Source organism: Oncorhynchus tshawytscha, linkage group LG20 (assembly GCF_018296145.1).
Source record: "Oncorhynchus tshawytscha isolate Ot180627B linkage group LG20, Otsh_v2.0, whole genome shotgun sequence".
Lineage (NCBI taxonomy): Eukaryota > Metazoa > Chordata > Actinopteri > Salmoniformes > Salmonidae > Oncorhynchus > Oncorhynchus tshawytscha.
In genome coordinates, this window is record NC_056448.1 from 2,374,192 (window position 1) to 2,400,620 (window position 26,429).

At 42.0% G+C, this 26,429-nt stretch overlaps 1 protein-coding gene across 3 annotated transcripts in view; it reads right to left on the reverse strand.

Annotated features, from left to right (window-relative positions):
- LOC112219673 (contactin-associated protein-like 4) overlaps positions 1–26,429 on the reverse strand; it is a 211,486-nt gene that overhangs the window by 127,518 nt on the left and 57,539 nt on the right. For all 3 annotated transcript variants that reach the window (XM_024381139.2, XM_024381136.2, XM_024381138.2), the window contains exons 3-4: positions 14,457–14,650; positions 11,048–11,195 (exon numbers count right to left, since the gene is read on the reverse strand). In XM_024381139.2, coding sequence (XP_024236907.1) covers positions 11,048–11,195; positions 14,457–14,650 — 342 coding nt within the window. The remainder of the gene's footprint in view (positions 1–11,047; positions 11,196–14,456; positions 14,651–26,429) is intronic.

Genomic DNA, 26,429 nt, shown 5'->3' on the forward strand with positions numbered 1-26,429 from the left:
TACAATAGTCATTTACAACATTAACAATGTCTACACTGTATTGATCAATTTGATGTTATTTAATGGACAATAAATGCTTTTCCTTCAAAAACAAGGACATCTCTAAGTGGCCCCAAACTTTTGAACGGTAGTGCACTTAGCTAGCGAATGCAGTTCAATTTGATGTCATTATTTGACAAAAAATCTGCTTTTCTTTCAAAAACAAGGATATTTTTAAGTCACCCCCAACTTTTGAGCAGAAGTGTATGTACTGTATTTTATATACCATGTATTTTATATACCATCTATTGTATCTTGCCTATGCCGCTCTGTCATTGCTTATCCATATATTTATTTGTATATATTCTTATTCCATTATTTTACTTAGATTTGTGTGTACTAGGTAGTTGTTGTGGAATTGTTAGATTACATGTTAGATATTGCTGAACTGTCGGCACTAGAAGCACAAGCATTTCGCTACACTCGCAATAATATCTGCATGTGACCAATACAATTTGATATGATTTGACATAGAGACCCAGAAAACCTGAGCCTACGCCTTCACTATTGTGAACTACTAAAACAATACAGAAATACACCATGGAAAAAGAAGGAACAGCACGTCAGAAATCAGGTCAATGTAATTGAAGAATCTATAGAATCTAACCACTTATTTGAAAATTTTGAAAACTCTAAACAAACAACACAAAGAGTTATTTATCCAGATGTATGGAAAAACCACTTATCCAGTCTTATTGGCTCTATAACAAAGCACAAACAGCAAAATCATATCATGATTAAATAAAAGTCTTAGAATCAAATATTAAAAACTACCAGAGCCCAGTGGATTCTCCAATTTCATTGAATGAACTGCAGGACAAAATATAAACCCTCCAACCCAAAAAGGCCTTTGTGGTTGATGGTATCCTAAATGAAGTTATAAAATAAACAGACCACAAATTCCAATTGGCTATACTTAAACTCTTTAACATCATCCTCATCTCTGGCATCTCCCCCAATTATTGGAACCAAGGACTGATCACCCCGATCCATAAAAGTGGAGACAAATTGGCTTTTTAACTAATTACTGTACGACAGACCACGTTTTCACCTTGCACACTAGAATTGACAAACAAACAAACCAAAACAAAGGCAAAGTCTTCTCATGCTTTGTTGATTTCAAAAAAGCTTTCAACTCAATTTGGCATGAGGATCTGCTATACAAATAGATGGAAAGTGGTATTGGGCGAAAACATAACAACATTATAAAATCCATGTACACAAACAAGTGTGCAGTTAAAATGAGCAATAAACACACATTTCTTTCCACGGGGCCAGGGGGTGACACAGGGATGCAGCTTAAACTCCAACCTCTTCAACATATATATCAAATAATTGGCAAGGGCACTAGAACAGTCTGCAGCACCCAGCCTCACCCTACTAGAATTAAAAGTCAAATGTCTTCTGTTTGCTGATGATCTGTTGCTTCTGTCCCCAACCAAAATGATCTGTTGCTTCTGTCCCCAACCAAAGAGGGCCTACAGCAGCATCTTCGCCACAGATTCTGTCAGACCTGGACCCTGACAGTAAATCTCATTAAGACAAAAATAATGGTGTTCCAAAAAAGGTCCAGTTGCTAGGACCACGAATACAAATTCCATCTAGACACTGTTGCCCTAGAACACACAAAAAACTATACCTATCTCGGCCTAAACATCAGCGCCACAGGTAACTTCCGCACAGCTGTGAACGATCTGAGACAAGGCAAGAAGGGCCTTCTATACCATCAAAAAAAATTGACATGCCAATTAGGATGCTGGCAAAAAATATTTTAATCAGTTATAGAACACATTGCCCTTTATGGTTGAAAGGTCTGGGGTCCACTCACCAACCAAGATTTCACAAAATGAGACAAAAACCAAATTGAGACTGCAAAAATATCCCCCGTGTACAACATAAAACACTAAATAATTAATGCAGAGTAGAATTAGGCCGATACCCGGTAATGATAAAAATCCAGAAAATAGACTTTATAATTCTACAAGTACCTAAAGGGAAGCGATTCCCAAAAGCCATCACCTACAGAGAAAAGAACCTGGAGATTTTTTTAAAATCCAAATGCTGTCACGCCCTGACCTTAGTTATCTTTGTTTTTTAAATTATTTTGTTTAGGTCAGGGTATGACGAGGGTGGTATGTGTGTTTTAGTCTTGTCTAGGGTTTTTGTATATCTATGGGGTTTTGTTATGTCTAGGTATATGTAGGTCTATGGTGGCCTGAATTGGTTCCCAATCAGAGACAGCTGTTTATCGTTGTCTCTGATTGGGGATCCTATTTAGGTTGCCATTTTCCATTTTGGTTTTATGGGTTATTGTCTCTGTGTAGTTGCATGTCAGCACTAGTTGTTTATAGTGTCATGTTCGTTTTGTTGTTTTGTTAGTTTGTTTAAGTGTTCTTCGTTTTAATAAAAGGAGAATGTATTCCAATCCCGCTGCGCCTTGGTCTCCTTGTTACGACGAAGGTGACAAATGCGTTTTTTGGCAGAAATGCCTTCTCAAACATGTGAACTTTCATGTGCCTTAATAACAAACGTGTATGCCACCTGTAAATAAAAATACAATTGTTAAATTACGAGCCTAGTTGGTTTAGCCACAGAAAAAGGCAGAAACCTTCCCGCTAGCTATGATTGGCTGAGGTAATGAGTGGGCTGGACATGCCGAGAGATGAGTTTGGATTGGTCGGCCATATAGCACCCTTCTGTCTATTTGAGCTGGTCAGTATGTGTTGGTAATCCTGTCTAACACAGCTTTTTTAAATGAATCGCGTTGTAAAACTGTGTTTCTCTCCACTTTCTGGAAGTGGAAATAAGTGGAATTCGAGTACAATAGCTAAGAATATGGAGAAAACACTAATCTCTGGATTGCATTGAAGTGGACTGTTAGCCAGCTGGCTGGCTCACTAGCTAACATTACGTGTATGATCTTATTATTTGTATCTCATAACCATTTGCTTGGCTAATTATAGCCTAATGTTAGCTAGCTAACATTAAAACTGGTTGGTTAGCTACTTGAGAATTCATGCAGGGTAGTAACGTCATGAGTTGGGGTTATGGTTCATTGTTTAGCTAGCTAGCTAGCTACATGTCTTAACAAAAGACTCCACTATGCAAGTAACCATTTCGGGTGCGTTGGTAAATTCACCTACTCCGATTTCAGAGCACTCTCATCTGTGTGTCAGAGTGCAGATTAACTGATACATTTATGAATGCTATAAACACCCATTGAATGTGGCCGGTAAATGTCGGCTAAAAAGCGTAATTAAATTGTTGCCAGTAGCACAGTTACAGTCACCAACGCTCTGGATAATATAAAAATAGCCTAACCAGCTCTGCTAGGGCGAGGGGTGGGGCTAATGCTTAAGAGGGTATGAACAATGCTTAATAGGTGTAGACAAAGAAAAGCTCTCCAGTAGGTACCAAAACATTCAAAGGCCATTTTCTCAGAAATGAGGTTACAAGTTGATCAACTTTCAAAGCAGAATTACTTTCCCATTGTTCCTCATGCAGTGTATGATATACCATTTTGTAGCTCGGTGTCTCTGCTTTTATCCAATGTAAAAAACAGAGTTTCAAATGTTGCTACATAAGAACAAATCAAGGTTGGTAACATATTTCCCTCAGATTACACAGACCCACAAAGAATTTGAAAACAAATCCAATTTTGATAAACTGCCATATCTATTGGGTGAAATACCACACTGTGCAATCACAGCAGCAAGACTTGTGACCTGTTGCCACAAGAAAAGGGCAACCAGTGAAGAACAAACCCCATTGTAAATACAACCTATATTTATGTTTATTTATTTTCCCTTTTGTACTTTAACTATTTGAACATCCTTACAAAACTGTATATAGACATAATATGACATTTGAAATGTCTTTATTCTTTTGGAACTTTTGTGAGTGTAACATTCACTGTTCTTTTTTTCACTTGTGTTTATTATTTATTTCACTTGCTTTGGCAATGTAAACATATGTTTTCCATGCCAATAAAGCACCTTAAATTGAATTGAATTAGAGAGAGAGCAAGTTTGTATACCTACAGGGTCCAACATTCAAATTTCAATAGCTAAATGATCCTTGGTATATTAAAACAATTCCTTATGCTAGTTTACTAGAAACCCAGCCCTGGGCCCTTAGACTTTAGGGGGATAGAATACGCATTTCTTCAGTAAAAAGACAGGTGCTGCTGATAATACTGACATCGTTGTCAAGGCACATGCAAAGGACAAAGTAACTTCAGAAAGTATTCACACCCTGTCACGTTCTGACCTTTATTTTCCTTTGTTTTGTCTTTATTTAGTATGGTCAGGGCGTGAGTTGGGGTGGGCGGTCTATGTTTTGTGTTTTTATGTTTGGGTTTCTGTTTCGGCCTAGTATGGTTCTCAATCAGAGGCAGGTGTCGTTAGTTGTCTCTGATTGAGAATCATACTTAGGTAGCCTGGGTTTCACTGTTGGTTTGTGGGTGTTTGTTTCCTGTGTCAGTGTTTGTGCCACACAGGACTGTTTCGGTTTGGTTTATTTCATGTTATCGTTTATTGATTTGTATTTCATAGTGTTCAGGCTTTTCTTATTAAAATTCGTCATGAACACTTACCACGCCGCATCTTGGTCCGATCCTTACTCCTCTTCAGACGAAGAGGAGGAAATCTGCCGTTACAGAAAAACCCACCAACAAAGCACCAAGCGGCGTGGTAATGGGCAGCAGCAACAGCGATGGCAGGACTCCTGGACATGGGAGGACGTTTTGGACGGCAAGGGTTGCTACACATGGGAGGAGATCCTGACTGGAAGGGATCGCCTCCCATGGGAACAGGTGGAGGCAGCTAGGAGAGCAGAGGCAGCCGGAGAGATGAGCCAGCGATACGAGGGAACACGACTGGCAAGGAAGCCTGAGAGGCAGCCCCAAAAATTTCTTGGGGGGGGGCACACAGGGAGTGTGGCGAAGCCAGGTAGGAGACCTGTGCCAACTTCCTGTGCTTACCGGAGAGCGAGAGGGACCGGCCAGGCACCCTGTTATGCTGTGGAGCGCTTTGTGTCCCTGGTGCTAGTGCATAGCCCGGTGTGGTACATTCCAGCTCCTCGCATCGGCCGAGCTAGAGTGGGCATCGAGCCAGGTGCCGTGAAGCCGGCTCTACGCATCTGGTCTCCCGTGCGTCTCCTTGGGCCGGCGTACATGGCACCAGCCTTACGCATAGTGTCCCCGGTTCGCCAGCACAGCCCAGTGCGGCTCGTCGGGCAACGGGGAGCATTCAACCAGGTAAGGTTGGGCAGGCTGGGTGCCCAAGAGCTCCAGTGCGCCTGCACGGTCCGGTCTATCCAGTACCAGCTCCACGCACCAGCCCTCCGGTGGCAGCCCCCCACACCAGGCTGACTCTCCATCTTCTGCCTACAGGGTCTCCAGCCTGTCCAGCGCTGCCAGAGCCTTCCTCCTCTCCAGCGCTGCCAGAGTCTCCCGTCTGTCCAGAGCTGCTAGAGTCTCCCGTCTGTCCAGAACTGCTAGAGTCTCCCGTCTGTCCAGAGCTGCTAGAGTCTCCCGTCTGTCCTGAGCTGCTAGAGTCTCCTGTCTGTCCTGAGCTGCTAGAGTCTCCCGTCTGTCCAGAGCTGCTAGAGTCTCCCGTCTGTCCTGAGCTGCTAGAGACTCCCGTCTGCCCAGAGCTGCTAGAGTCTCCTGTCTGTCCAGAGCTGCTAGAGTCTCCCGTCTGTCCAGAGCTGCTAGAGTCTCCCGTCTGTCCTGAGCTGCTAGAGTCTCCCGTCTGTCCTGAGCTGCTAGAGTCTCCCGTCTGTCCTGAGCTGCTAGAGCCGCCAGTCTCTCCTGAGCCGTCAGAGCCGCCAGTCTGTCCAGAGCCGTCAGTCAGCCAGGACTTGCCAGAGCCGTCAGTCAGCCAGGCGATGCCAGAATCACCCTTCACTCCAGTGCTGCCGGAGTCCCCCGTCCATTCGGGACCCATGTCTAGGGTTCCCAGTCCAAGGTCGGTGGCGAGGGTCGCCGCTTTAAAGAGGCCACGGAGGCGGGCAAAGAGGCGCACTAGAACTTTGGTGAAGTGGGGTCCACGTCCCGCACCAGAACCGCCACTGTGGACAGACACCCACCCAGACCCTTCCCTATAGGTTCAGGTTTTGCGTCCGGAGTCCGCTCCTTTGGGGGGGATACTGTCACATTCTGACCTTTATTTTCCTTTGTCTTGTCTTTATTTAGTATGGTCAGGGTGTGAGTTGGGGTGGGCGGTCTATGTTTTGTGTTTTTATGTTTGGGTTTCTGTTTCAGCCTAGTATGGTTCTCAATCAGAGGCAGGTGTCGTTAGTTGTCTCTGATTAAGAATCATACTTAGGTAGCCCGGGTTTCACTGTTGGTTTGTGGGTGTTTGTTTCCTGTGTCAGTGTTTGTGCCACACGGGACTGTTTAGGTTTGGTTTATTTCATGTTATCGTTTATTGTTTTGTATTACATAGTGTTCAGGCTTTTCTTATTAAAATTCATCATGAACACTTACCACGCCGCATCTTGGTCCGATCCTTACTCCTCTTCAGACGAAGAGGAGGGAAATCTGCCGTTACACACCCCTTGACTTTTTCCACATTTTGTTGTGTTACAATTTGGGATTAAAATGGACTTAATTGTAATTTTTTTGTCAACGACCTACACAATACGCTGTAATGTCAAAGTGGGGAAAAAAATACAACCTTTGTAAAAAAAATAATGAAAAATAAAACTAATATATGTTGATTAGATAAGTATTCAACCCCATGAGTCAATACAAGTTAAGAAATATATACAGGATTGTTCTTTAAAAACAAGGACATTAAAGACCTAGATTGACTACATGCAAATGTTTAAAATATAATATGCTACCGTTGGCAGTGATTATAGATGTGAGTCTTTCTTGGTAAATCTCTAAGAGCTTTGCATACCTGGATTGTACAATATTTGTATGTTATTCTTTTTAAAATTCTTCAAGCATTTCGGGTCCCGCGGACTGACTTTGGGGAACTCTGGCGTAGCCCATGTATCGGATGCTGCCCATGTATTGGATGCTGCCAGCATCTGATATATGGGCTACATTTAATAAAACAAAGGGCCGCTGTGTCGCTTGCTCGGTTGCTTTCTACGGTGAGATATTTTCAGCCACTTGCAAATTGAACGAAAGTTTGCCGGTGTCCTGTTCGGATGCTGGAATTATTTTGGATGAACGTGTAAAGTGATCTGAAGTGATTTGTTTGACAATCAGATGAGAACATCATGACTGGTTATGTTCATGGCACTTTACAGTTCAATGACATGTCTTTACTATAAATAAATCCCTATTATTTTGAGGTGGGGGGGTCTCAGAATGGCCTCTGGCTGGGGCGTTCAAATCACTGCCATACATACTTTAATATACTACAGTATACTACTGTAAACCATGCGAACACTTGATCTTTCCATGTCATTAACTGACCAGATGAATCCAGATGAAATCTATAATCCCTTATTGATGTCACTTGTTAAATCCACTTCAGTCTGTGTTGATGAAGGGGATGAGGCAGTTTAAATAAGGATTTTTAAGCCTTGAGATAAATGGATGGGCAAGACAAAACAGGTTTGTGTCAACAACTGCAACGCTGCTGGGTTTTTCTCGCTCAACAGTTTTCCGTGTGTATCAAGAATGGTCCACCACCCAAAGGACATCCAGCCAACTTGACACAACTGGGGGAAGCATTGGGCCAGCATCCCTGTGGAACGCTATCGACACCTTGTAGAGTCCATGTCCCGATAAATTGAGGATGTTATGAGGGCAAAAGTGGGGGTTGCAACTCAATAGGAAGGTGTTCCTAATGTTTGGTAAACTCAGTGTATAATATATTGTAATTTGTGTAACACTGTTTTACAAGGCTACTTCCCTGGCATTTACTTTACATGGTTACTGATTACATGGTCATTACAGAAAAATGACCAAATACAACATGGTTACTGATTACATGGTCATTACAGAAAAATGACCAAATACAACATGGTTACTGATTACATGGTCATTACAGAAAAATGACCAAATACAACTATTACTTTACATGGTTACTGATTACATGGTCATTACAGAAACATGACAACTATTAAATACTGATTAATGGTCTACAGAAACATTACTTTACATGGTTACTGATTACATGGTCATTACAGAAACATGACCAAATACAACTATTACTTTACATGGTTACTGATTACATGGTCATTACAGAAACATGACCAAATACAACTATTACTTTACATGGTTACTGATTACATGGTCATTACAGAAACATGACCAAATACAACTATTACTTTACATGGTTACTGATTACATGGTCATTACAGAAACATGACCAAATACAACTATTACTTTACATGGTTACTGATTACATGGTCATTACATGATTACATGGTCATTACAGAAACATGACCAAATACAACTATTACTTTACATGGTTACTGATTACATGGTCATTACAGAAACATGACCAAATACAACTATTACTTTACATGGTTACTGATTACATGGTCATTACAGAACAGAAACATGACCAAATACAACTATTACTTTACATGGTTACTGATTACATGGTCATTACAGAAACATGACCAAATACAACTATTACTTTACATGGTTACTGATTACATGGTCATTACAGAAACATGACCAAATACAACTATTACTTTACATGGTTACTGATTACATGGTCATTACAGAAACATGACCAAATACAACTATTACTTTACATGGTTACTGATTACATGGTCATTACAGAAACATGACCAAATACAACTATTACTTTACATGGTTACTGATTACATGGTCATTACAGAAACATGACCAAATACAACTATTACTTTACATGGTTACTGATTACATGGTCATTACAGAAACATGACCAAATACAACTATTACTTTACATGGTTACTGATTACATGGTCATTACAGAAACATGACCAAATACAACTATTACTTTACATGGTCATTACAGAAACATGTTACTGATTACATGGTCATTACAGAAACATGACCAAATACAACTATTACTTTACATGGTTACTGATTACATGGTCATTACAGAAACATGACCAAATACAACTATTACTTTACATGGTTACTGATTACATGGTCATTACAGAAACATGACCAAATACAACTATTACTTTACATGGTTACTGATTACATGGTCATTACAGAAACATGACCAAATACAACTATTACTTTACATGGTTACTGATTACATGGTCATTACAGAAACATGACCAAATACAACTATTACTTTACATGGTTACTGATTACATGGTCATTACAGAAACATGACCAAATACAACTATTACTTTACATGGTTACTGATTACATGGTCATTACAGAAACATGACCAAATACAACTATTACTTTACATGGTTACTGATTACATGGTCATTACAGAAACATGACCAAATACAACTATTACTTTACATGGTTACTGATTACATGGTCATTACAGAAACATGACCAAATACAACTATTACTTTACATGGTTACTGATTACATGGTCATTACAGAAACATGACCAAATACAACTATTACTTTACATGGTTACTGATTACATGGTCATTACAGAAACATGACCAAATACAACTATTACTTTTTACTGATTACATGGTTACTGATTACATGGTCATTACAGAAACATGACCAAATACAACTATTACTTTACATGGTTACTGATTACATGGTCATTACAGAAACATGACCAAATACAACTATTACATGATTACATGGTCATTACAGAAACATGACCAAATACAACTATTACTTTACATGGTTACTGATTACATGGTCATTACAGAAACATGACCAAATACAACTATTACTTTACATGGTTACTGATTACATGGTCATTACAGAAACATGACCAAATACAACTATTACTTTACATGGTTACTGATTACATGGTCATTACAGAAACATGACCAAATACAACTATTACTTTACATGGTTACTGATTACATGGTCATTACAGAAACATGACCAAATACAACTATTACTTTACAGAAACATGGTTACTGATTACATGGTCATTACAGAAACATGACCAAATACAACTATTACTTTACATGGTTACTGATTACATGGTCATTACAGAAACATGACCAAATACAACTATTACTTTACATGGTTACTGATTACATGGTCATTACAGAAAAATGACCAAATACAACATGGTTACTGATTACATGGTCATTACAGAAAAATGACCAAATACAACATGGTTACTGATTACATGGTCATTACAGAAAAATGACCAAATACAACATGGTTACTGATTACATGGTCATTACAGAAAAATGACCAAATACAACAATTTATTTGAATTGGGCTGTAGAACAATTATAGCACTGACTGAGAATGTTTAAAACAAAAAATTCCAGATTGTAATTCCATACTCAAAAGTCAGATAAATTCACTGTCAATAAGTATAAACAAACCCTGGACACTAATTGTTTTGAGAGTGAAACCATCTGTTCTCACGTATAATCATTCAAAACAAAATATAACATATCAAAACACATCCACTCTGTCCTCTCTCATTTATCTCATAATACATTTCCTCCCACTAGTGCCACCTACAAAAAGAACAAAAAAAAACAATTCATATATTAATGTAATACAACTCATAAATCATCACTCTACATGGTGGACTGATTAAAAAACAATCCAGGGATAGGTTGTTGGACTGAGGGAGAAACAGAGGCCTAGCTGCCAGAGTATGAGAAAGAATATACAACAAATGTCTGTGCGAGACAGAAATGACAACAGTGAAAATAAAATAGATTCAGCTTTCGCATATTGTTTGTTGGCTCATCTTAAGAAAAAAGCTGTTAGTACATGTACACCTACAGTAGTTTCTTTCCTAGTTTAATAATGGAAAAAATACCCTGGGGGCAAAACTGGTTGCAATGACATCAATACAACCAGATTAGAGTAATCTCATTGCAATAAGGAAATGATGTCCTGTCCACCCCCCCTGGTTGTACTTACTGTAAGGGCATCCATAGGCCTCCAGCCTCAGGCCTATCCTCCCATTAGGGTTCCAGTCTAGAGGAAGTAACCGTAGGAACCTGGCAAAGACTGGCTGCTGCAGTTTGAACTGCACCACACTGTCTGCATTGCTGTTTCCAGTGAATGCCTGGAGAAACACAAATATACAGAAAGGGTTAGGGTTAATGGATAGTTCATTGAAATGTTGTTGACAGTTAGTTGAACATCTACAACTCGTCTATTTGGCACTATCCAAATAAGGAGTTACCATATACCTGATTTAGCACTGTATGATATGATTGTTTTTCTTCTTTGGGTCAGAGGAGGCTGGTAGGAAGAGATATAGGAGGACGGGCAACTTGTAATGGCTGGAATGGAATTCATGGAACTGAGTCAGACATGTGGTTTCCATATGTTTGACGTGTTTGATACCATTCCATTCCAGCCATTACAATAATCCTGTCCTCCTGCAGCTCCTTCCACCCTCCTCCACTGCTTTGGCAAACCCACTTTTTTTTCATGAAATAAAAATAGATACTCCCACACTGATGAATGCTCCCAATAGCTTTGCCTCCACCTATTGAGAAGAGCATGTGGCCACATTGATGAAGTGGGTTCTGAAAGGGGTTTGTTACTGATGAGATTAATAAGAAATGTAATACTGATGCTCTTTCCGTCTCATGTTTGCTGGCAAATACTTAGGTCTACTATTTGAGTAATGAGCGTCGTTAACCTCTCTGATCCTAACTTATGTTTCTAATAAGACATGCACATATTACATAGCAGTATTGTGTTCTATTATTTGTCCTCTCCTCCTGTTCCCTGGCTGTGTCCCAAATGGAATGCTATTAACTATTTAGTGTACTACTTTTGACTGGTGCCGTGTATGGGCCCTGGACAAAAGTAGTGCACTAAATACGGAACATGGTACCATTTGGGACACACCCCCTGTCTCTCATTAAGATGGATAAATAATGGGTTCATCCCCTAGGAGTTTTCCATCCTACCTTTGAAGTTGACACTCCAGTTAATTGGTGGTTCACACGCTAAAATAAGGGTGAAATACCCAATTAACACTGTTAACGTCCTAACTATTATTGTGAGATAGACAAGAGTCAGGCCAGTAGCTCCCTTTCATGTTGGCTAGGGGAGACGATAAAGTGCATTCAGAAAGTTTTCCACATTTTGTTACGTTAACAGCCTTATTCTAAAATGTATTAAATAGTTTTTTTCCCTCATCAATCTACACAGAACACCCCATAATGACAAAGCAAAAACAGGTTTTTAGAAATCTGAAATATCACATTTACATAAGTATTCAGACCCTTTACTCAGTACTTTCTTGAAGCACATTTGGCAGCGATTACAGCCTCAAGTGTTCTTGGGTATGACGCTACAAGCTTGTCACACCTGTTTTTGGTGTGACAAGTTTCTCCCATTCTTCTCTGCAGATCTTCTCAAGCTCTGTCAGGTTGTATGGGGAGCGCCGCTGCACAGCAATTTTCAGGTCTTTCCAGAGATGTTCGATCGGGTTCAAGTCCGCGCTCTGGCTGGGCCACTCCAGGACAATCGGAGACCTGTCCCAAAGCCACTCCTGCGGTGTCTTGGCTGTGTGCTTAGTGTCGTTGTCCTGTTGGAAGGTTAACCTTTGCTGCAGTCTGAGGTCCTGAGCCCTCTTGTCACGCCCTGGCCATAGAGGCTTTTATTCTCTATTTTGGTTAGGCCAGGGTGTGACTAGGGTGGGCATTCTATGTTCATTTTCTATGTTTTGTATTTCTGTGTTGTTTTGGCCGGGTGTGGTTCTCAATCAGAGGCAGCTGTCTATTGTTGTCTCTGATTGAGAACCATACTTAGGTAGCTTTTTCCCACATGGGTTTTGTGGGTAGTTGAATTCTGTTTAGTGTTTTTCACCTTTCAGGACTGTTTTGGTTATTCCAGTGTTCAGTGTCAATAAACAAACATGAACACGTACCACGCTGAGCTTTGGTCCTCACCTTCTTCCACCAACAGCCGTTTCAACTCTGGAGAAGGTTTTCATCTCTCTATACTTTGCTCCGTTCATCTTTCCCTCGATCCTAACTAGTCTCCCAGTCCCTGAGGCAGAAAAACATCTCCCAATATGATGCTTCCACCACCGTGCTTCTCCTTATGGATGGTGCCAGGTTTCCTCCAGGCGTGACACTTGGCATTCAGGCCAAAGAGTTCCATCATGGTTTTGTGTCGAAAATATGCGTTTATAATATAACATTTGATGTCTGTCCCAGAATGAAATTGACTTTCTTAGTGTTGTTGCATAATTTGGAGGGCTGAGAAGTAGCATCATCATCTTCTTTGAAGATGAGCCGTGCGTCTGGTGAAGCAAAATGTTAAGCCCAACAAATTCCACTGTTTTCTGCTAAGAAAGCTCAGTAAGCTGCATCTTATTTGTATGTGTGTGTGTGTGTGTGTGTGTTCCCATAAGTGCGTCTCATTTGCTCCGGGAGGGAGGTGTCCCTTTGAAATATGCCTGAGTCAAGGTGCAAATCCCTCCAACGCCTGTCCCCTGTCTGACAAGCCTTCACTCATAGAAGAGTAAGAGAACAACACTCATCCCTTAAACTCAAACTTATTAAGCCCGGTCTGAGGAAACAAAAAACACGTACCAGGACTTGTGACTGGTACTGATAGTAGACTCCTGCTGTCAACTAGAGTTTAAAAACCCTCTAAGAGGTTCTTAGGATTGATGAGAATGTGCAGAAATTTGATGCCAAGTACTTCAAAATATGCGTCGTCAAACTGTGAGTACAGAAGAGGACTGTATGCACATATGTTGTGAAATCAGAATTTTCTTATTGACAATCTTTCTAATTCTCTCTTCCTCATGTCAGCTAAAATTAACAGAATGCTATTTAGTAAAAAAAGCAAATAACAAGGATGGCAACACACTAAAATGCAGCTATATCCAACAATTCTCTTAGCCAACAGTATAGAGCTAAGCTGGGCTTTTCCTGCCTTGCAGTGATTCATCTATTATTCATTGACAGTGAAAGGACGCTTATGAGGCTATTTGAGAGTTTGGCTACATGGTGTACTTGGCAGCGTCTGAAATGGCACCCTATTCCTATAATAGTGCACTACTTTTGACCATAGTCCATGGGCCCTGGTCTAGCCTCTGCTACAGGCTTTCACCTCACCACAACGTGAGCGAAGCCTAGGAGCAGAGGCTAGCCCTGGTCAAACGTAGCACAAGGGTGCCACAGGGTGCAATTTCAGATGCAGCCATATGGTCTTTGCTCAGTGACTCACCCCAATGCTGTCTTGCAGGTTTAAAAGACTACAACCAGTCAAGGTTGCCCCCTGACCCTGACACTGTCTTCCAGGTATGATTACCTACGATTTACACTAGTTAAGGTTGCCCACGGAGACTTACCCCGATGCTGTCCTCCTGGCGGTACTGTTTCCAGTTGCGTCCCGTATCGCTGAACATGAGGAGGAAGGAGGAGACCCAGTCTGAACTGCCGTAGCGACCCTGCGTGGCCACGGCTGTGATCTCCGTCCGCTCCCCCAGGTCCACCTCCAACCACTGGTACTTATTAGACTCTACAGGAGCCCAGCCTCCGGCACCTGAAGGAAAAACACACAGGGATCCCAGATATGGTAACTCTTTACATTATAAACTAACTCTATGAGAAGTGGAACAGACACACACAGACACAAAGGGGCAGTTTCCCGGACAAAGTTTAAGCCTAATATTGGACATTAAAAGCATTTCCAATGGTGATTCTCCATTGAGAATGGTTTGCAGTCCCACACTAGCCGTAATCTTTGTCTGGGAAACCGGCCTTATGACAGAAGGAACACGCACAGGCATAGTTACACATCCAACATCATGGAACCTATTGTCAATGATAGTCTATCGGTGGTTTGTTGAGCATAGGGGGCATGTCAAAATAAAGTGTTATCACAAACCCTGTAAGAGCAGGCATAAACTTTGAGGAGGATAGTGTGATAATGTGTATTTGTTTATGAGTGACCCTGTGTGACGTATTACATAACTCAATGGTTCTCATCCGTTTTTTGGTCATTTTACCCCAAGCACATTTTGCTCTGCTTGAAGTGCCCCCTCATGTGCAACTGATCATTAGGCCTATATTCTTATGAGTTTTCCCAAGGACCCCCTGTGAATAGACCAGGTAACCCGCTGATGGTACCCATCATTATATTGTCAACTCTATGAACTCTATGAAATACACTTTTGAGGGAAACCGTTTGGGAAAGTGTGTTTTTAACATATGGGTAACCTTATAGTTCAGGGGATGGACTTTCATTTTTTTTTTTTTAAGAAACAAATGGGCTTTAGATAAACAAACCTGTCAACACAAACAGCATACGATAAGCTTGTGCATACTCCAGTTTGGTAGCAGTCTAGTATCCTATAGTATTGTAGCACATATGACATACACTGAATTAACAAAACATTAGGAACACCTTCCTAATATTAAAATGCACCCGTGAGCCTGGCACCTACTACCATACCCCGTTCAACGGCTCTTCAATTTTTTGTCTTTCCCATTCACCCTCTGAATGGCACACAGACACAATTCATGTCTCAAGGCTTCAAAAATCCTACTTTAATAACCTTTTACTGCAGTGTGCTAAATTAGGGTCACAGAGTGTTTCTTGGTAGTCTTAAACAAATCTTCTTTAAAACAAAAGTATTCACCTCACACACATTGTACCATGTCAGATATAGAGTTGAAAGGTATTCCATTTTGAGTTTGCATCCCAATATTACACTTTATATACACATCACAGAAGACTGAAATATAACAAAAAGCTTTGACATAGAAACACCGGATTTTCCAATGAACTCTTCCTCTACACTGATTGAAGTGGATGTAACAAGTGACATTTATAAGGGATCATAGCTTTCATCTGGATTCACCTGGTCTGTCTATGTCAATGAATGTTTTGTATACTCACTGTACATATTCAATTAACAGATTCTGTACAGTGCACTGTATATCATCTCTGGGAATATAGCAGCCTTGCACAACAAAATTGAACCTAAACACATCAACATCCATTACAGAGCTGGTAGCAAAATGAGGAAGAATGATCCAACATCAGGTGATGTGCTCATGGGATACATTCTTCTCAGGTATCATTGGTATTCAAGGCTCATATATGAGCAAGCAGTCACTCTCCATTTGCCAGTAGCAAACACATGATACAATTATATTCATATGACAAAGCAGAGCAGCTCCAATGATGCAGCAGACTGGTTTAAATGTGCAGAAAAGTCCTCCGTGACATTTCAAGTCACATCATCGCATTCAAAATAAAGTAACCACTCAAACTGGAGCTCTGGGTATGACTGCAGTAGGGTTTAGAGTCAATCCCCTAGATGTAATGACAATCCCCTACTTGCAATGACTGTGATATATGGTTGTCTTACCTTACCTATCTTAGTTGAATGCACGTTCTGGATAAGAGCGTCTGCTGAACGACCAAATGTAAATGTAGATAGAAAAAATAGAGCAATCGAATCAGCAAAGTGTCCTGTTCCATGAAACCACACAACAGGCTGTGGAACAGGAACAGGTCTTTGGCTTCTGCAGGAGCCAGGAGGAGGGAGAGAGGGGGTAGCCAAAGAGAGACATGAGGAGGAGGAGGAGGAGGAGGAGGAGGGAGAGAGAGGGGGTAGCCAAAGAGAGACATAAGGAGGAGGAGGAGTGATGAAATAGCACTGTAGAATGGAGACACCATCGTGAGAAAGAAGGGACCACAGGATGTGGTGTGCTAATGTCTGTGACAGAGGGGAAGTAGAAAATGCTGAGTCGGGCAAAAGCACGACCTCAGGGCCCCGGACACCAGATGGATGGAGTGGGAGCAGAGAGGAGTCTAGAGGAGGTACCCAGGCTTCCAGCAGGGCCACCCCAAAGACACAACAGAGCTAGAGGACCCGAAACTAGTCACACCGCAGCTGGGAATAGAAATGTCCCAATAACCTGCAGTGGGCCTTACTCTATACAGAGAGACACACAGAGCCTTTGAAGTAACCAACACAAAAAACACAGAGGTTAAAGGCCACTTAACATTTGCAAAGACGATGTCATCTAACTAAGCTGACGCAAAAACTCTCCAGGAACTGGTAGGAATCCCACAGAGACATAGGGACCAGATTCTCCACACTTCTCCCTGTGTGCACCAGCACAATACCCATACTATGTAGACAACATGTAAGGTTCTATTGAATTGCATCCTTCAGCACCTCACACCTGCAGCCAACTAAATAAGGACGATAAAGATAATCTAGGACATACTACATACACATGTAAATGTTTAGATGTTGTACACTAAGCTATGTTTCATTCCTTATCTGAGTGCGAAGTGAATGAGTTGGTAGGTATTTATATTCATTATCCTACTTTTATTGTTTATATGACCGCCTATTGGTTCCACTCATACTGTCTGGTCTGTTCAGGGGCAAGACAACACGCTGCCCGTATGTGTTGGCATTTAGGACGAGAGGCAGCAAAAGGCCAGGTTGAATAAGTACTTAACTTTAGTAGCAGACAGATGCTGCCATTGACACAGCGATGAGAGGCAGAGAGCAAACACATTGACCTTTGCTCAATACTGGCGATGGAATAGACAACATGCAGGGGGGAACAAAGAGTAGAAGAATACACAATACCAGGAAGGAATCCACCTACAAAGACAGAAGACAAAGACAGAGTATTCATCCCAAATGGGCCCTGGCCCAGGTCAAGAGTAGTGTATAGGGTACCAACAGTAGGGCATTCTATAGGGGACAGAGTGCAATTTGGGACGCATTCAAATACAGAAAATGGGTTGTATGAAGCACGTTTCTCAGGTTTTATCTCTCATTCTCACAAGCAGTTAACACATTTGTGTGTTTTATTCTGTCTTAAAAATGGGCAATTCTTAACAGGAGGTCTCGTGTGTCTATTCATGGCTGCTGGGAAGCAGAACTGGGATAACTATAGTTTTAATTGTACTTTCTGAAAAGTAAAACAAATTTGCAGGGGAACAAATAGTTATTTTGGAGGTGACTACAAATTTTGAAGTACAGATCCCCAAAAATTACTACTTTTTAAAACTATTGGAATACAGATCTCAGAAAGTAACAACTAAAAAAAGTATTTGAATACATATCTCAGGAAGTGACTACTTCTCTGAAACTATTGGATTGGCTTCCTTCAATTAATGGCAGGGCTGTATCTGGAACGTCATGTTGAAGATAGAAATAGAATTAATAGAGCACACACAATCTCCTAAACTTTTCCAATCTATCTGACAATCATATTTGAGCGACACAATACATTTCAATCTGTACATTTTATAAATTCTCCTTAAACAACCCCCCCCCCCCGAAGGGACGGTTAAGCTAACGTAGGCTAATGTCATTACCATGAGGTTGTAAGTAACATGAACATTTCCTAGTGTCACGCCCTGGTCGAAGTATTTTGTGTTTATCTTTATTTATTTGGTCAGGCCAGGGTGTGGCATGGGTTTTTGTATGTGGTGTGTATATATGGGGGATTGTAGCTAGTGGGGTGTTCTAGATAAGTCTATGGCTGTCTGAAGTGGTTCTCAATCAGAGGCAGGTGTTTATCGTTGTCTCTGATTGGGAACCATATTTAGGCAGCCATATTCTTTGAGTTTGGTGTGGGTGATTGTCCTTAGTGTCTTTGTTCCTGTCGCTGTGTTAGTTGACACAAGTATAGTGTAATGGTTTTCTAGTGGTGATGAAGGGGAGTCGGACCAAACTGCAGCGTGTCGATTGAGATTCATGTTTAATCAAATAAAGAAACACGAACACTACACAAAACAATAAACGTAATCGAAACCGAAACAGCCTATCTAGTGCAAACTAACCGAGAGTACACATAGGACACTAAGGACAATCACCCACGACAAACTCAAAGAATATGGCTGCCTAAATATGGTTCCCAATCAGAGACAACGATAAGCACCTGCCTCTGATTGAGAACCATTCCAGACAGCCATAGACTTTGCTAGATAACCCACTAAGCTACAATCCCAATACCACCACCAAAACCCCAAGACAAACACACCACAATTACAAAAACCCCATGCCACACCCTGGCCTGACCAAATACATAAAGATAAACACAAAATACTTTGACCAGGGCGTGACAGAACCCCCCTAAGGTGCGGACTCCCGAACGCACAACCTAAACCTGTAGGGGAGGGTCTGGGTGGGCATCTGTCCGCGGTGGCGGCTCTGGTGCTGGACGTGGACCCCACTCCATAATTGTCTTAGTCCACCTCCTTAGTGTCCCTTGAGTGGCGACCCTCGCCACTAACCTTGGCCTAGGAAACCTAACAACGGGCCCCACTGGACTGAGGTAGCTCAGGACCGAGGGGAAGCTCGGGACCGAGGGGAAGCTCGGGACCGAGAGGAAGCTCGGGAGTGAGAGGAAGCTCAGGAGTGAGAGGAAGCTCAGGAGTGAGAGGAAGCTCAGGAGTGAGAGGAAGCTCAGGAGTGAGAGGAAGCTTCAGGAAGGTTGATGGATCTACCAGATCCTGGCTGGCTGGTGGTTCCGGCAGATCCTGGCTGACTGGCACTTCTGGCGGATCCTGGCTGACTGGTGGATCCTGGCAGACTGGCGGATCCTGGCTGAATGGCGGATCCTGGCTGAATGGCGGATCCTGGCTGAATGGCGGATCTAACTGATCCTGGCAGACTGGCGGATCCTGGCCGACTGGCGGATCCTGGCCGACTGGCGGATCCTGGCCGACTGGCGGATCCTGGTCGACTGGCGGATCCTGGTCGACTGGCGGATCCTGGTTGACTGGCAGTTCTGGAAGAGTCTGGTTGACTGGCAGATCTGGAAGAGTCTGGTTGACTGGCAGATCTGGAAGAGTCTGGTTGACTGGCAGATCTGAAGAGTCTGGTTGACTGGCAGATCTGGAAGAGTCTGGCTGACTGGCAGATCTGGCGGCGCTGGGCAGCCTGGCGGCGCTGGGCAGCCTGGCGGCGCTGGCTGCTCCTTGCAGCCTGGCAGCTCCTTGCAGACTGACAGCTCCTTGCAGACTGACAGCTCCGTGCAGACTGACAGCTCCGTGCAGACTGACAGCTCCTTGCAGACTGACAGCTCCTTGCAGACTGACAGCTCCTTGCAGACTGGCTGCTCCATGCAGACTGGCTGCTCTATGCAGACTGACATCTCTGGCTGCTTCATGCAGACTGACAGCTCTGGCTGCTCCATGTAGGCTGACAGCTCTGGCGGCTTCTTACAGACTGGCAGCTCTGGCGGCTCCGTGCAGACTGGCAGCTCCTTACAGACTGGCAGCTCCTTGCAGACTGGCAGCTCCTTGCAGACTGGCAGCTCCTTGCAGACTGGCAGCTCCGTGCAGACTGGCAGCTCCGTGCAGACTGGCAGCTCCGTGCAGACCGGCAGCTCCGTGCAGACCGGCAGCTCCGTGCAGACCGGCAGCTCCGTGCAGACCGGCAGCTCCGTGCAGACCGACAGCTCCTTGCAGACTGGCAGCTCCTTGCAGACTGGCAGCTCCGTGCAGACTGGCAGCTCCTTACAGACTGGCAGCTCCTTGTAGACTGGCTGCGCTGAACAGGCGGGAGCCTCCGGCCGCGCAGGAGAGGAGAAAGGCTCTGGCTGCGCTGAACAGGCGGGAGACTCCAGCAGCGCTGTAGAGGAGAAAGGCTCCGGCAGCGCTGAACAGGTGGGATGCACTGTAGGCCTGATGCGTGGTGCTGGCACTGGTATGCCGTGCATGCTATGCCAAGCCCACTCCTTTCTTTCTACTCTGTCCAATACATCCTCCACACTCTCAGACTCAGCACTCTGCTTCGCCGACAGCTCCAATTCCATCCATGGCTCTGCCCAGGGTCCTTGTCCGTCAAGGATCTCCTCCCAAGTCCATTTATCCAAAGAGTGCAGCCTCCCCCAATGCTGCTGCTGCCTCTGTTGCTTCTCCTGCTGCTGCCTTTGCTCCTGCTGCTGCCTTTGCTGCTGCTGCTGCTGCTCCTGCTGCACCTGTCGCTTCTCCTGCTGCTGCTGTTGCTGCTGCCTCTGTTTACCACGCCGCTTGGTCCTTGGTTGGTGGGTGATTCTGTAACGGTTTTCTAGTGGTGATGAAGGAGAGTCGGACCAAACTGCAGCGTGTCGATTGAGATTCATGTTTAATCAAATAAAGAAACACGAACACTACACAAAACAATAAACGTAATCGAAACCGAAACAGCCTATCTAGTGCAAACTAACCAAGAGTACACATAGGACACTAAGGACAATCACCCACGACAAACTCAAAGAATATGGCTGCCTAAATATGGTTCCCAATCAGAGACAACGATAAGCACCTGCCTCTGATTGAGAACCATTCCAGACAGCCATAGACTTTGCTAGATAACCCACTAAGCTACAATCCCAATACCACCACCAAAACCCCAAGACAAACACACCACAATTACAAAAACCCCATGCCACACCCTGGCCTGACCAAATACATAAAGATAAACACAAAATACTTTGACCACGGCGTGACATATAGGCTGTTTCGGTTTTGTGTGTATTCGTGTTACGTTTGTTTGATTAAACATGGATCGCAATCTACACGCTGCATTTTGGTCCGACTCTCCTTCACACCTAGAAAACCGTTACACTAGGACATGAGGTTGTAAGTAACATGAACATTTCCTAGGACATAGACATGTCTGTTATGTGCAGAAAGCTTAAATTCTTGCATTTCAAAGACGGTACAAAAAACGCATGGTTTTTCTTTGTTTTATCTTTTACCAGATCTAATGTGTTATTTTCTCCAACATTAATTTCACATTTCCACAAACTTCAAAGTGTTTCCTTTCAAATGGTATCAAGAATCTGCATATCCTTGCTTCAGGTCCTGAGCTACAGACAGTTACATTTGGGTATGTAATTTTAGGCAAAAATGGAAAAGGTTAAACTAATTAGCCAATGATATTTTGTAAAGATAAGTATACTGAAAAAATATGAACTCAACATGCAACAATTTCAAAGATTTTACTGAGTTACAGTTCATAGAAGGAAATCAGTCAAATTCATTAGCGCCAAATCTATGGATTTCACATGACTGAGCAGGGCGCAGCCATGGGTGGGCCTAGGAGGGCAAAGTCCCACCCACTGGGGAGTCAGGCCCAGCCAATCAGAATATGTTTTTTCCAGACAGAAATAATCCTCAGCACACCCCCTCCCCCTCTTCAGACGATCCCGCAGGTGAAAAAGCCGTATGTGGAGGTCCTGGTTACACGTGGTCTATGGCTGTATGGACATTTGGATGTACTGCCAAATGCTCTAAAACAACATTGCAGGTGGCTTATGGTAGAGAAATTAACATAACACTATCTGGCAACAGCTCTGTTGGAAATTTCTGAAGTCAGCATGCCAATTGCACGCTCCCTCAAAACTTGAGACATCTGTGGCATTGTGTTGTGTAACAAAACTGCACATTTTAAGTGGCCTTTTATTGTCCCCAGCATTAAGCGGCCACTGTGTAATGATCATGCTGTTAAATCAGCTTCTTGATTTGCCACATGTCAGGTGGTGTCACGTTCACTGTCTTCAAACTCCCTGTCATAAATTGAGCCAAGGCGCAGCATGCATGTAGTTCCACATAATAATAAAGTGAAACCTTCACAAAACAACAGGTAAACAGAAACCGAACATGACGCAACTGTTGCGCACACAAACACACACAGAAAATACATAATTACCCACAAACACAGGTGGGAAAAAGGCTGCCTAAGTATGATTCCCAATCAGAGACAACGATAGATAGCTGCCTCTGATTGTGAACCATACCCAGCCAACAAAGAAACAGACAAACTAGAATGCCCACTCAAATCATACCCTGACGTAACCAAATTAGAGAATAAAAACGATTTCTAAGGCCAGGGCGTGACAGGTGGATGGATTATCTTGGCAAATGAGAAATGCTCACTAATAGGGATGATAATAAGGATGTTAACAAATTTGTGCACAGAATTTGAGAAATTATATTTTTGTTCAAAATGGGAACACCACTTCACATGTTGCATTGATATTTTAGTAAGAGTATATAAATACGTTTTGCTGCTCAACTACTGCACAACACGCCATTGAAAAGGTCAAAAGCTGTAATACATTTTACAATACCTGAACATACTGCAGAGTAAATCAAAGCCATTTGCAAACATTACAAAACAGCAAGTTGGATGCTTAGAAAAACAACTTTGAACATCTTCTCCATCTGAGGGTAAGTGCTCTTGTTTCAAACACTATACCGTCTTCAAAGGGATTAACATGATTTTCCGCCTACATTGGCTGTAGTTGATTCAAGAAGTCAGTTTTGGGATATTTAGTTTCCTGTCAACACTTAATAGCCATATTGTGTAACTGTTAGTATTCTCAGTAACACTTAACATTAAACTGTGCCTGTGAAATAAAACTGTAATTACTTTGAGAAAAAGTTTATTAGCATGTTGTTACATAGTACTTTGGTCATTTAATTGCAAAGCAACGAGCTGATAGTGACTGTTCCTTATTCCACTTATGTAATTTATCCATTATTATGCAATTATAAGGCAATTTCCAAAGTCCTATGTAACAACAATGTTGCTATTGTCATAATCAACATTACTACACATGTATAGGCACTTGATGTCAAGTGTTACTGTGTGTCTAGTGTCTAGTTTAAGAAACGGACGCCTCACAAGTCCTCAATTGGCAGCTTCATTAAATAGTACCCGCAAAACACCAGTCTCAATGTCAGCCGTGAAGAGGCGACTCCGGGATGCTGGCCTTCTAGGCAGAGTTGCAAAGAAAAAGCCACATCTCAGACTGGCCAATTACAAGAAAAGATTAAGATGGGCAAAAGAACACAGACATTGGACAGAGGAACTCTGCCTAGAAGGCCAGCATCCCGGAGTTGACTCTTCACTGCTGACATTGACACTGGTGTTTTGCGGGTACTATTTAATGAAGCTGTTAGTTGAGGACTTGTGAGGCATCTGTTTCACAAACTATACACTCTAATGTACTTGTCCTCTTGCTCAGATGTTCACGGGGCATCCCACTCCTCTTTCTATTCTGGTTAGAGCCAGATTGCGCTGTTCTGTGAAGGGAGTAGTACACAGCGTTGAACAAGATCTTCAGTTTCTTGGCAATTTCTCACATGGAATAGCCTTCATTTCTCAGAACAAGAATAGACTGACGAGTTTCAGAAGAAAGTTATTTGTTTCTGGCCATTTTGAACCTGTAATCGAACCCACAAATGCTGATGCTCCAGATACTCAACTAGTCTAAAGAAGACCAGTTTTATTGCTTCTTTAATCAGAACAACAGTTTTCAGCTGTGCTAACATAATTGCAAAATGGTTTGCTAATGATCAATTAGCCTTTTAAAATTATAAACTTGGATTAGCTAACAGTGTGCCATTGGAACACAGGATTGATGGTTGCTGATAATGGGCCTCTGTACGCCTATGTAGATATTCCATTAAATTAGCTGTTCCCAGCTACAATAGTCATTTACAACATTAACAATGTCTACACTGTATTTCTGATCAATTTGATGTTATTTAATGGACAATAAATGCTTTTCCTTCAAAAACAAGGACATCTCTAAGTGGCCCCAAACTTTTGAACGGTAGTGCACTTAGCTAGTGAATGCAGCTTAGCCTACTGAAACACCCAGCTCAAATCAGAGAGGGATGCTATGTTAGCTAGCTGGCTATGGCTATCCAACACTGGAACTCTTCCAGGTCAAGGTAAGCTTTTGGTTTTATTAATTCATTGCCACCAGGTCCTACCGGTGTAACTGCTAAACTGCTTGCTAACTGTATTGCATGATTGTAGCGGGTTTACAAATGCATTAGTTCTAGTAGCTATGTTGACTTGACGTTAGCTAATATGTAACAACTATGTAGGCTGTGTGTAAGGGTTAGCGGTTGTGATATGAAGGTTTAGCTTGGAAAGGTTTTTTCGACTGGTCAGACAGCTGATGTGTTCTGCACTGAAATCCACAAGCAAAGGGAAAAGGTGAGAGGAGGAGAGTGCATAGATGCGATATGGAATTATCAAACGATTAAAGGGATCATGCTGTTTGTATATGGCTGTTATGAAAGTGACCTGTGTTTGCATGTGAACAAGGGTGTATTCTTTCTACTGATTCTGTTGAAAAGAGTTTCTTAAATGGAAGCAAACAGAATAAAAGGGGATAAACACACCTGAATTTGTCCAATAGAACTCTCGTTTGCAACTGTTGGACTAATGATTACACCATAGATCAGCTAGATGCAGGCAAGATTGTCAATGTCTGTCACCTTGATTACTCAAATTTGCACCTCAGTTATAAACTTTGCTACAACCTAGCCTATGTATGAATCTTATGATGGGTATAAGGAAAATTTGAGTCATGTAGTAGCCTAAACCTACCTAAATATGCTGTAGTAGAAATAAGGCCATGCTCATCAAAAATGTTATCCTCCTCCCTCATCTTAAACGGCACTGGCCACCACTGCTGTGCATGGTTATTAGGGTTAATGAAGTGTCATGGACGTGGGCATTAAACCACCGCTGTGCTGCTGCCCATTTACATCAACACATGAAACAATATCAGTAGGAAATCATATTTTCTCTAAATTTAATTTTTATTTATTTTGCTCCTTTGCACCCCATTATTTTTATTTCTACTTTGCACATTCTTCCATTGCAAAACTACCATTCCAGTGTTTTACTTGCTATATTGTATTTACTTTGCCACCATGGCCTTTTTTGCCTTTACCTCCCTTCTCACCTCATTTGCTCACATTGTATATAGACTTGTTTATACTGTATTATTGACTGTATGTTTGTTTTACTCCATGTGTAACTCTGTGTCGTTGTATCTGTCGAACTGCTTTGCTTTATCTTGGCCAGGTCGCAATTGTAAATGAGAACTTGTTCTCAACTTGCCTACCTGGTTAAATAAAGGTAAAATAAATAAAATAAATAAATAAAATCAACACTTAAATTAACCATAGGTTTTCCGTGAGCAAAAAAATGTGACAAGTGTAATATTTTACCCTTGTATGAAATCAGCAGTTGCTGTTGTGTAACATTTCTATAATGTCAATCTCAAATCCAAAATAAATGTGTATTGGTCACATGCACCTAATACAACAGGTGTAGTAAACCTTACAATTAAATGCTTACTTACGAGCCCCCAACCAACAATGCAGTTTAAAAAAACTAATAATATGAGACAAAAGTAACAAGTAATTAAAGTGCAGCAGTAAAACAACAATAGCGAGACTATAAACAGGGTACCTGTTACGCACGACTTCGGATGATAAATGACCGGACCAAGGTGCAGCTCTTTATTTGAAAACGTAA